Source organism: Rattus norvegicus, chromosome 6 (genome assembly GCF_021556685.1).
Source record: "Rattus norvegicus strain SHRSP/BbbUtx chromosome 6, alternate assembly SHRSP_T2T, whole genome shotgun sequence".
Lineage (NCBI taxonomy): Eukaryota > Metazoa > Chordata > Mammalia > Rodentia > Muridae > Rattus > Rattus norvegicus.
The window spans coordinates 125,669,493-125,682,345 of record NC_141539.1 but is presented as its reverse complement, the minus strand read 5'-3'; the positions used below and the strand labels follow the sequence as shown (position 1 = coordinate 125,682,345).

General features: G+C 49.3%; 1 protein-coding gene across 10 annotated transcripts in view; it reads left to right on the top strand.

Moving 5' to 3' along the window:
* Nucleotides 1–5,018, top strand: part of Ttc7b (tetratricopeptide repeat domain 7B) — a 212,798-nt gene extending 207,780 nt beyond the window's left edge. For all 10 annotated transcript variants that reach the window (NM_001108719.3, NM_001401373.1, NM_001401371.1 and 7 more), the window contains 1 exon segment: nt 3,963–5,018. In NM_001108719.3, the coding sequence (NP_001102189.2) occupies nt 3,963–4,184 (222 nt within the window). In that variant the 3' untranslated portion in view covers nt 4,185–5,018.
* The last annotated feature ends 7,835 nt before the right edge of the window (nt 5,019–12,853 follow it).

Below are 12,853 nucleotides of genomic sequence, written 5' to 3'. Positions count from 1 at the left end.
CTGTTACAGAATTGCTCTTCAAGGCCAGGGCCAAAAGAAGGCCTCTGGGGCATGGAAGGGTTTGGTCACATAGTCAACTGCCAGCCACGTCTGGCCAACCTTTTGCTTAGCAAGAATATGCTGTGATAGTTCCTATAGTGTGACTGATTTCCCAACTGGACTTGGCTCACTGGGGAGATAGGGAGAGGTCTACCTTTCAATTCTGTGGCAAGCCCACACTGGCTTTAGGAGTTAATTCCACAGAACACATTGTTTGGGAAGTTCTGAGGTCATCTGAGAGTGGCAGTCTGTCTCAACCTTAGCCTAACCACTAGGAACCACAGAGACCCCACTCACCACCACCAACCCAGCTCTGAGGAGGTCAGGCATTCCCACTCACTGGGGCTGTGCTGTCTAGGACTTTTAGCAGTGTAGATGTGCCCTACCCTGGAGCCCATAGTAGGCAGTGACCATGTGCAGTCACTGCCATATCAAAACAGAGTTCCAGGGGCCTGGAGAGATGGCTCAGTGGTTGAGAGCACTGACTGCTCTTCCAGAGGTCCTGAGTTCAATTCCCAGCAACATCAATACATAAAATAAATAAATAAATCAAAACAGAGTTCCAGCCTAGGGATGGGGACCTGCTCCAGCAGGATGAGACCAATGGCCAGGCATTTGCTGTCTGTACTGCAGTGGGCACCCATCCCTTCAGGAAGACCAGCCCCAGGGCTGAACATCTCCCTGTTCCTACCCAGTTCCCTTCCTCTCTAAGAGGCATGAAGAGGCTGAGGAGAAGCCCCTGCACACTGAGGCCAGCCCTCTGTGACATCTACATCACCTTTTGCTCCTCCTTGTCCTCCTCTTCCTCCTCCTCACCCACGAAGACTTCCCAAACCCTTTTCCCCCCAGAACTAGAGTTCTCTCTTCCGGAACCCCCAGTGGAGGACCTCCACAGGGCAACTTGGCTGTCATCTCTCTGACCACCAGCTCTTCCAGCAGGTGGGTAGCTCAGGGGTCAGTACAACCTTTTAGGCACCTGCAGGGCAGGTGCCCTGAGGAGGGGGCAGCTGCAGTTAACCAGACACTGCCTGCTGCAGGTGCTGGCTTCCTGACTGCTCTAGAGTGATCACCATCTGCCCCTGGTCTCATGGTGATGTCACCTGCATGTGGCTCAGGCCACAGCTGCCACAGCTGCTCCTGAGACCTGACGCCTGATGGTGAAGTATGACTGTGAGAGCAGGATAGGCCCACCTTGTAAGCACAGGCTATGTGTAGGAGGAACAGGCTTCCTGGGAGAGTTGGTTGTTGCTGAACCCAAATAACTACTCAAATTGTCCCAGTGGTGGCATGGCACTGTCCTTGCTACCTGCCCCAATGTTTTGGGTTCCCAAATGAGAGACAGACAGACAGGTGTGCGTGCGTGTGCATACACACACACACACACACACACACACACCCTCATATTTTAATATGCCTTAAACAGCTCAATGACTGGGCCACTTCCAAACCTCCACATGGATGGCTAACACATTCCCCTCCAATATTTCTGAGTTACCTGCAGTCCTCTTGGACTGATTTCCCCAGCACCTACACAATGGCTATATTTTCTGTCCAGCACATCTCAAGAGTGGCTTCTACTCCTTCCCAGGCATGGTGGCTCTCCCTCTTCTTGCTCCTTCCTCAGTCCCTTGCCTGGGAACCCTAAAGTCTCTGTCTCCTCTGTCTCCCTGCCCAGCCATTGGCCTCCAGCAACTTTATTTACCAATCAAAACCAACTGGGGGCAGGGTACCACCATGTGTGGATTCTCATGCAATTTTGGGGACCAAGTTAACATGATACATTAAGCATGAAACCACATCCACAGCCACTGGGGTCATACTTGAGCAGTGTCAGGCCATGTCTTACCTTGGGCAGGAAAATTACCCACCATAAAGATGTCAGTTTCTCCATGCACACCTGGAAACTCAGTGCAAGTACAGTTTGACTCCTAAAGGGACTGACCAAATGTTTGTCACATAATAGTTCAAGGAAAGATGATCAGGAAGTATTTAAAAGCAAATGGTAGAGAGGAAAGACTTTAGTCCTACCTGTTAAAATAGGACTCACAGTGTGGAGATTAAAACAGCATGATGCTAAAATAGAGGCAACCTCTGTGGCACAGTGGAGCATAGTAGGATAGTAGGTGGCCCCTGCTTCTGGGTACTGCCTGCTGTATGACAGCAAAGGGCAAGCCAGATTAGCCATTTTGTGTCTTACACAGCAGCAGAAATGCAGGCCTGCCTGCTAAGGCAAAGTAAGCTACTTAAAACAGGACAAGTCACGATACCCAGTGAGCGATTGTTGGTCCTACAGGGTGTTAGCTTTGTAAGCTAGAGAGCGACACCACCCACCCCAGATTTACAGCCATTTGTGAATTTCCTCTGAAAACAGGACTTAGCACGGTTCTACGGTTGGCATTGCTTACTGCTCTGCAGAGGACCTGGGTTCGGTCTCCGGCATCCATGTGGCAGCTCATAAGCAGCTGCAACTTTAGTTCCAGGGGATTCTCTGCCCCCCTCTGCCCTCTGGGCTCCAGAGCACACGTGGTACACATAAATGCACACAGGAACACACACATACACACAAAAATAATGAATGAATGTGGGGGCGGGGCAGAGGGTCTTGATTCAAAGAAACTCAAAGATGATGGTGGTAGCAGATAGTCTTCTAGGGGGTCCGAAGGAAAGGGGGGATTAGCTTGCCCTGGTTATCACAGAAGTGCAGATCTCAACAGAGAGGACGGCAAGGACTCATCTTAGTACAAGGGAGAGCAGAGACAGAGGGGCCTCCAGAGCAGCAGGCCAGAGAAGCTAACCTCACAGGAAGTGTGCACCACTCTAAAAGAAGTCAGGGGCTCTAACAATGACTGCCACTTTGGACACATTTACCCTAAAGAGAGACTCTCCAAATGAAGGCCACTGTGAAGGATGGGGACACCAGACTCCCGCACCCTTAATCCTCCACCCAGATCAATGTGCCATGTCTGTTTCTGAACCGATGGTGTTTCTCAATAAGTTCACCTCACTAGAGGCTGCTGGAGCTGTAAAAGACTAACAGTCTGGTAAAGAATGACTGCACATGACTTTAGAATGCTGAGGCAGGGGGATTATCCAAATTGTAGGCCAGTGTGGTTTACAAAGTGAAATCCCATTCAAAGGACAGAGTAACACTTTCTAGAAAGATGGCTGTGAATGTGTGACATTCAAGAGTAGAGGTTGACCATGACCTCAGTGTCACCACACCAAGGAGAGGCTGGTTACATAAGAGTGTAGCCATTAGCTGAAAAGGCACTTACTGACCTGCACAACTGGGAAACGTGTCTGTGGTCAAATATTTGAGGGTCAACACAGATGCCCTGACCTGAGGGAAAGGTGGCTTCTGTGTGCCGCTGAGCACTGTACATTAGTGTAAGGCACTTGATTATGGCAAGAGATGAGGCTTTCTTAATGTCATATCCCAATGATGCCACAGATGACAGATGCCTTCCCATACAGGCTGGTGCCAGCTAGGACACAACCGGTCAGCCACACTGAATCACTATAGACCTTTCTGATTGGTTGATTCTTGAGAAACTTTCAGATAAACTATACAAAACTACCTTCATTTGGTTTTCATTTGGGGGTGGTGTGGTTGTTTTTCTGGTTTGGTCTGGTTTTGGAGGGTTGGTGGTGTTTCTTGCTTTGCTTTTGAGGCAGGGCCTCACTGCCACCCAGGATGACCTCAGCTACTCCTGAGCCCCTGGATGCAGTGAGCCGTGCATCTGTTTGTAGTCGAAAGGTCAGTGGACCCAGCAGTTTCCGGTGTCTTGAACTGTGGCTCCTAAGCTCAGGAGTTGGCGAGAACGCATGTGCCCAGACACATTCCTACCTCCTGGGCCCCTACTCAGGGTCCAGGTCAGGTAGGTGCCTGGCGCCCTTGAGTGTCTGACTGTCTGTCTCCACAGGCCCTGGTCCTTCACCAGCTGGGCCGCTACAGTCTCGCTGAGAAGATTCTCCGGGATGCAGTGCAGGTGAATTCCACAGCCCATGAGGTCTGGAACGGGCTGGGTGAGGTCCTCCAAGCTCAGGGCAACGATGCCGCAGCTACTGAGTGCTTCCTGACAGCCTTGGAGCTGGAGGCCAGCAGCCCTGCCGTGCCCTTCACCGTCATCCCCCGTGTGCTCTGAGCTGGAGGTCAGCAGCCCTGCCGTGCCCGTCACCGTCATCCCCCGTGTGCTCTGAGCGGGCCACCCGCCTCACCTGCCACACAGGCTCGGGATGCTCCGTGCAGGCTGCCAGCGGCATCCTGTCACCCAGTGGACGCATCTGCAGTACCGAGGCCCTGGATGGATATGTGACCGGTGTGGATCAACCTCACCAACCCAGAATCATAGCTCTCCGCTCCTACACTCATTCATTCTTGTTTTTGCCAGACCCATGATGGTTCTCTGAATCTACTGATGTCCCCAATGGATCATGTGCCATATTCAGTTAGCCGACACCAGAGTTTTAGGTAAAATGATTGCGGACTTAATCAGCAAGTGCAGAGGAAGATATTCCAGGTCAGAGTTGAGCGGCAGAAGGGATCATTTTTATCAGTGCTGTATGAAAGCTACCGCCCTGCCCTCTGCCCGCTCCACACCTCTCCTCCCCCTCCCTTGGCCCAAAACCAAATGTGAATTTTCTGTTTCCCACCTCAGTACCCGTCCACACCAGGACACCAGCTGACAGCGTCTCGGTTTCATTGTCAACAGCTGTACCATGTGGTGAATTACTGTCCTCCTCCTTAGAACAAAGCCCGAGTCTAAGAATATTTATATTTTACCAATATATGGCTGTTACAAGAGAAGGAAATATGAGTTATTTAAGTTTAACTTTTTTATGTGAATTCAGAGTTTATTTATCGATGGAAATATGTACAAAGAAACTTCAAATGGAATATTTACCGACATTCCTTATACATGACAGACACTTGGCTAAACAGGAAGATGATGTTAATAAAAAAATGATTTTTAAATGGACCCCTGGCTTCTGTCTTTCACAAAGCTGGCAGGCCAGAGAGCAGCCACTGGCTCATCTGAGAGCTGTGGAGCTCTGCCATTGCAGGGGCCAGCTCTCAACAGTCTGCCTGGGCACACCAGCACAGTGCAGGCACCGCTGTAGAGGAGAGCCTCAGGCCTGCTCTGTACTCCAAGTCTGAGCTGGTGAGTTTTCTCCTTCCTGGCTGCTCGCACCTCATTCATTCATTCATTCATTCATTCATGGGAGAGGAGATGTGGGGTCAAGACACTCACCTGGGGAAACTACCTGGCAAAAAGGCATTGAGATGCAGCCTGAGGCTTTACCTTTGCCAGACGTCAGGGTCTGCCCTGTGCAGAAAGGGTTTGGGGACTAGGCCATGTGTGAGATGCTGTGTGTGATTCCAGTCATGCTGACCGTGACCTAGACAAGTCCTGAGGGACAACAGATGAGTGTAGACATGGTGGGGAGTCACAATAAAGCCGGGTCATGGGCATAGCGAGGGGCCACGCCGTCATCTCACAGAGGGTAGTCAGGGACACCTTATAAAGCAGTACAAGCTGGAGCAAACTGGGTGGGTCCCTAAGAGAGGCGTAACCCCAAGGAGGCAAGCGCAGCTCAGAGCCCAGAGAGCATCCTCCCTAAGAGCACCCAGCACAGCCACACTAGGGTGAAGTTGGTGACACACTGGCTGAGGGCCGGGGGCAGTAGAAAGGACTTTCTAAGAGAAGCTAGCCATGTAGCCTTCGGCCTCTCTTTGATGTCCTTCACTCATGATAGAAGCATTCCAACATCAGCCACTTTAAAGATCTCAGAGAGTTTCATCCGTGCCCCTCCACCAGCCACTTCTCAAAGCCACAGATAGAGGTAGGAGATCTTGTAGTATGGTAAGCAGCAGCCTAGAGCATTGGGCCAAGTGACCATGGCCTCCCGTGTAGCTATCCCTACCTCTGCTTACACTTTCCCCTCTCCCCAGTCTTCTTCTTTATCTTCTTCCTGTTCCAAAAGTGTCCACCCACTTGGCCTCAGACCCTAAGACCTGGCTTCAGTCTTGTCTGGGGAGACCAGCAGTGGACAGGATGCACAGCGCCCCAAAGACACACACACACACACACACACACACACACACACACACACACACACACGAGGGAGCCATGCTATTTTAGAGGAGGCAGCCTCTCCACAGTGCCTCTGCTCTTGCCAATTTTGCTGCACCACTGGTCACTCATTTCCTGCTTTTCCCACCCACACGTCACCGTCACCAGATAGAACCAGGAAAAGGACATCCTGCAGACATCATGCAGACACAGGAGCTTCAAATAACCCAGGCTGCAGTCCGCTCCGTAAGGTCTTGCCCTGGCAAACTCACCAGCTCTGTACCTCCCAGGTGACCCTGAGTCTGTCCCTCTCAGAGCTTACTGCCAAATGGGGACAGCTGCCCCCTCCTCCCCGAAGCGTGCTGCTGAGTTAAGAGTTGAGTGGAAGGGGAAGCCCTGGGTCCTGCTAAGACTGAACCCCAGTGAAATAGTCTATGGGGGGAGGGCGGCAATGGGGGGAGGGTTGGGAGGGGAACACCCATAAGGAAGGGGAGGGGGGAGGGGGATGTTTTCCCGGAAACCGGGAAAGGGAATAACACTCGAAATGTATATAAGAAATACTCAAGTTAATAAAAAAAAAAAAAAAAAAAAAGAGTTGAGTCAGAAGACAGCTATTAGGGTTGGACCAGGCTTGGAACATGGAAGATTCAATCGCTTCACGGGGCTACCATCCAGACCTTCGATGCTAGACCTGCCAGCAGGCCTCCTCCTAGACACAGACCCTGACTGGGGTTGGAGGCAAGATATGGCAAGGAGGTGGTGGGTTCCTTCTGCAGGCCTGCCCCACCACCACCACCAGGAGCCCCAGCTGGCCATCTAGCTATTTATAACTCTACCGTGGGTCCCCATTCCCTGTCTGCCACTTGACCCCTGACATTCCCTGAGAACAATAGGGTTTCCTAGTGACCACTGGGCAGTGGGTCATACAGCCCTGGCTAGAATCCAGCTACGATTACTTATGCTACCTTTAATGGAGAAGGAATATTCATCTTCAGTCTCCAAGATGAAGGCAGTGACTTCCCCTCAGGACTGCAGGGCACATTCATAGATTACAACTCACCCCCATGCTTGCCAATCCAAGCAAGCCAGTCCTGTCAAGGGTTTCCTCTGTACAAGGCTGAAGGGGAGTGTCTCCCAGAATACACAAAGTCTCCTGCTACACAGATGGATTCACGGACGTGGTAGGCAAGATGAACGTCCTGGCATTCATGGAGACAGGCTATGGTGAGGGACCAGGGGAAGTCACAGAATGTGTTTGGCACAGAACCTGATCCATCCTGTCCACCAGTCTCAAATCTCCTTGGCTTTCTTGGCCCCGGAGAGAGCATGCTTGGGCTCTGGGTGCTGCCGAGGTCTAAGGAACTATGTGACACTCATACCACAGCTGCCTGAGGCAGGGCCCTGAGAGCCAAAGCTTGGCCTATGGAGCCAGCTGGGCTGGGGTTTTAACCCAGGCCTGAGGAGCCTTAGATGAATCACTGGACCTCACTGAGTCTCAGATGTGGAGAACGGATTACTGCTAGGATTCAGAGGGAATGTCAAACCCAACCAAGCACGTGACCAGCCTCCCAGAACATTCTCCGACAGCGGTGCCTGCTACACAACCACCTGTCTGCCCACAGCTGAGCCCCACACAGCCACACCCTCAACCTCACCCACACAGCTCTGCAGGCCACACAAGGAAGGAGGGGCCAAGCTGGGTCTCAGCCCCACCCCCACCCTGCTGACTCAGCTACACTCCAGAAGGGAAGGTGGCTCCCTGGCATGAACCTTAATCAAAGTGGCAGTGAGGCCTTCCTTGTTCAGCCTTTGTTATCTGAAGCATCCTGCATGACAGACCCAGAGGCCTGGACTAGAGAGCAAGGGTGTCTGAGCTGGGGGCTGGAAAGACTCACGGTAAAGAAGAGTATGAATAGATGGCTACTGGGGAGATAGGTCTGCCAGGAGAGAATTCTCAGGAGTGGGTGGGGTGGTTTATGTCAGGTAGTCAAGGACTTAAAGGACTGCCTATCTTCAAATCGCAGGGAAGACCCACCCTGGAAAGAGGACCAAGCTTCTTCTAGATGAGAAGACATAATCAACCTCGGGCCCCTCTAGTGTTTCTGCACACGGTTGTCTGGATATAACTAGTGTCAACCTTACCACTAAAAACCAACCGGCAAGATGGCCCAGCGCAGGACTGATGACCTGAGTTTGATCACAGAACCCACATGGTAGAAGGAGAGACTTAACTCTTCCAAATCTCCTCTAGCCTCCGTGTGCACACTATGGCACATGTGCCCATGCACACAAATAAGTAGAAGTAGATAGACAGACAATAGATTCATTCATAGATAGATAGATAATAGATAGATAGAGAATAGATTCATAGATAGATAGACAATAGATTCATAGATAATAGATAATAGATAGATAGATAGATAGATAGATAGATAGATAATAGATAGATAGACAAAGAATAGATTCATAGATAGACAATAGATTCATAGATAGATAGATAAATAGATAGATGATAGATAAAGAATAGATTCATAGATAGACAGATAGACAATAGATTGATAGATAGATAGATAGATAGATAGATAGATAGATAGATAGACAATAGATAGATAGATGATAGATAGATAAAGAATAGATTCATAGATAGATAGACAGACAATAGATAGAGAATAGATTCATAGATAGACAGACAATAGATTCATAGATAGATAGATAAATAGATAGATGATAGATAAAGAATAGATTCATAGATAGACAGATAGACAATAGATTCATAGATAGATAGATAGATAGACAATAGATAGATAGATGATAGATAGACAAAGAATAGATTCATAGATAGATAGACAGACAATAGATTGATAGATAGATAGACAATAGATAGACAATAGATTCATAGATAGATAGATAGACAATAGATTCATAGATAGATAGATAGACAATAGATTCATAGATAGATAGATAGACGATAGATAGATAGATAGATAGATAGAGAATAGATTCATAAATAGACAGACAATAGATTCATAGATAGACAGACAATAGATTCATAGATAGATAGATAGACAATAGATTCATAGATAGATAGATAGATAGATAGATAGATAGATAGAGAATAGATTCATAAATAGATAGACAAAGAATAGATTCATAGATAGACAGACAATAGATTCATAGATACATAGATAGATACATAGATAGATAGACAGATAGACTGACCGACAGATGATAGATGTGTTTGGGGTTTTTTTTTTTTAATAAAAAGAGTGAGCAGAGCTCAGACCAGTGATGTTTTAAGTAGTATTTTCAAATTCTCTAGCTCTTGACTTTTAGAGAGATTTTACAAATTTCACCTCAGTGTTTTTAAACTCTCCCTTATGTCTGCCTGCTCCCATCTGCGTGAAGCAGACAGACTGCTGAGTGGGGACGAAGCTGGCAGTGGTTTGAACAGAGCATCTCCCAAGGTCCCTGGTGTGAAGGGCTGGGTCTGCCGGGTGACACCGTGGAAGGTGGTAGGAACTTTGGAGGAGAGGCCTGATTGAGGGCCTAGGGTGTGCCCAGGAAAATTGTTCTGGTGGCCCTCCTGGGTAATTCTCACGAGAGGCTCGTTACAAAAGTCCCCAGTTTGGCCTCACCCAGCATTCTCCTCTTCCTGATAGAGACCTGCCCATCTGTGTCTCCCCCATTGCCATGAGATCCTCACTGGAGCTGAGCCGGCTCGGCACCATGTCCATGAATAAACAAAACTGTGAGCAGAATGAACCTCTTTCTGCTCTTGGGTTAGCAGGACACCGGCGTTTCCCTGGAGTCGCTATTGGGGTAATACACTTCTCTTTAGTGGCGGGGTTTCTCTCTTATTGCTGTAAAATGCATGCCCGCCATGCCAGTGTCCTCCCGAAGTAGGTTCCATGGGGCAAAAACCAAGGCAAAGGCAAGATGGATTCCTTCTGAGTGTCCCACTTCTCCAGGATGCCCTCATCACACACCTTTTCCCTCTCCAAAGCCAGAAGTAGCATGGCTCCTGCATTTGCAAAGTTGCAGAAGCTACAAAATCCAAGGCGGGGTTGAGGAAACATCTGAAGAAGAACTCCTATCTGTGCCATCCCAGGATGGAGGAGCAAGGGAGGGAAAATGGAAGGGAAGCCTGACACATCTCTGAGAACTCACTCCCGTTGCACCAGCATTAGCGCACACATTAGTGCCCATTGCACCAGCATTAGCGCACACATTAGTGCCCATTGCACCAGCATTAGCGCACACATTAGTGCCCACAGCAGATGATCTTTTGAAGGCCTTGCCTCTTCACCCTGCTCTCGTGCTGTTAGATTTCTAACACGTACATTTGAAGTCCACGTTCAAGCCATAGCACTCCGGAACTGCTCATCCTTGCCACCATCACTTTCAGACACCTACTCACACAAAGCGCACCCTCAGGCCCTCTGGGTGGGTTTAATACATGTGTCCCACCCACAGGCTTCTGAGTACAAACTTCCAGACACCAACTCACCGGAGCTGGAGCATGTACTTCTGATCAGAATTCCTTATCTGTCATCCGTGCACACAAGGATGTATCAAGCGTATGCTGCACTGTCGTTCTGAAAGACTACAGGAATTAAACACAATATAAGAAGTAGCACAGGGTCCTTGCCGTGTTACCAATGGGAAACCTGAGACTCGGGGCCAGGAGGTGACTCCTTGAAGAGCCTACATTGCATGCACCTGCCCTGTGACCCATCCATGTCCTCCCTGTGGAAATGGCAAAAACGGTCATGTGATAAACAGCCACGTGATGAGACGCCCAACACCGCTGGTCACGGAGGAAGTGTGAATCAAAGCCACAGTTCAGTGCTGCCTCACTCCCGCTGCCGTGCCCCGCCCCCATGTCAGTTTGCAAACTACAGGACAGGATCCTAGAGAGACAGCTCCATTGGTAAAGGTGTGTGTGCATGTCACCAAGCTCGATTACTTGAGACCCTTGAGTTTGATTCCTGGACCCCTTGTGGTAGAAGGAGAAAACCAACACCCACAAGTTCACAAGTCGTCTCTGACCTCCACCTGTATGCCCTGGACACACACAATACACATGTACATAAAAATAAAATAAAGTAGAACAGCCATTTTAGAAAATATTTCGGTGGCTTGTTAAAAACCTGCTTCGTGGAAGTGGCAATGACAACACACGCCTTTAATCCCAGCATTCAGGAGGCAAAGGCGGACGGATCTCTGTGAGTTCGAGGCCAGCCTGGTCTACAAAGCGGGTTCCAGGACAGCCAGGGCTACACAAAAAACCCTGTCTTAAGAATAAAAACCAACTCAAATCCGAGAATCCCTCTATTGTTTCCCACACAGAATAGGAAATGCATGACCATCCAAGGGCTGGTTCCCAAACCTCCAACGCCTCTGTGTAACGTCCCGAAGAGAAACACTGTGCATACCCTCCTGCAGATGACAGGTAACCAGTGGTGCTGTGCCTTTGACCTGAGATGACACTTGGTGATAAAGGGGTGAGTGACAGGTACATGCAAAGAAATGGCTGAATCTCAAGACGAAGCTGCCAGTCAGAGAAGTCATTCAGCTGGAGCTGATCCCACTGATGCCCAGACGCTGGGCACTAGGAGTTAACCCACAGTCACTGAGAGCGTACCCAGGATGGCCGGGGCAGTAAGGCAGTTGGCACAGAAGGGGAAGGAGACTTTGTGGGTGATGAGTAGGTTGGCTGTCATAATCATGGTAATAACTTTATAGCAGTAGATATATATTGACACATGTTACACTGGACACTACAGATATGGACAGATTCTTTGATGCCAGTTATACCTTTAAAAGTTAGAGTTGAACAGTGGTAGAGCGCTTGCCTAGCAAGCGCAAGGCCCTGAGTTCGGTCCCCAGCTCCGAAAAAAAGAAAAAAGAAAAAAAAAGTTAGAGTCGAAGATTTATTTTTAATTCTGTATATGCATGTGCCTGTGTGTAGGTATGTGCACCTGAGTGCAGGGACCCTCAGAGACCAGAAGAAGGCGCTGGATCCTCTGGAGCTGAAGTTAACTGGTGGTTGTGAGCCACCTGAAGTTGCTGCTTAAAACCAAAGCACAGCTCTCTCAAAGAGCAGTGCGTGATCTTAACCATTGAATTATCTCTCTAGCCCCCAAAGTTACATTTTAAAACAATAAGGACTGACACGGACATGGGGCTGAAGACAGTTTCCCAACTCACACTTGAAATATGGGCCGATCCCCACCTACCTTATACCCCCAAGAACCTAGATCAGCGGTAGGACGTCTGTGGACCAGAAGCCCTGAGCCCAGAAACCCCCAGGCTGGTTAGCCACAGGCAGGTTACTTGCTGGGCTCTTATGGTGACAGATCTATATGAGACTCCTCCCAAAGACACAGCCCATTTTGAAGAGAGTGTGGGAATCTCCTATTTTCTCCTCTATAAAAGAAAACACATGATGCTACATGCACTTGGGATTCTCAACACAATTGGCTAAAAATAGCCTGGGCTACCACAGCCTGATTCCTTTTTAGGAAGGGTTCCAGCAACCCAGCCTGTCCTAGCAGCCAGCTCAGGAAGTAAAGGCTCGGCCGGATGGTGCTTGGGTCAGGGGCTAAGGACGAGCCCATGGGGACCCTTTGCTTGTTCTGGCCACCCCAGTCTCCCAGCGTACTGAGAACCAGGCTGCCGGGAGCACGTACTGGTATGGACAATGACCTCCCCATCCTCGTCTCTCACTGGACTGGGCC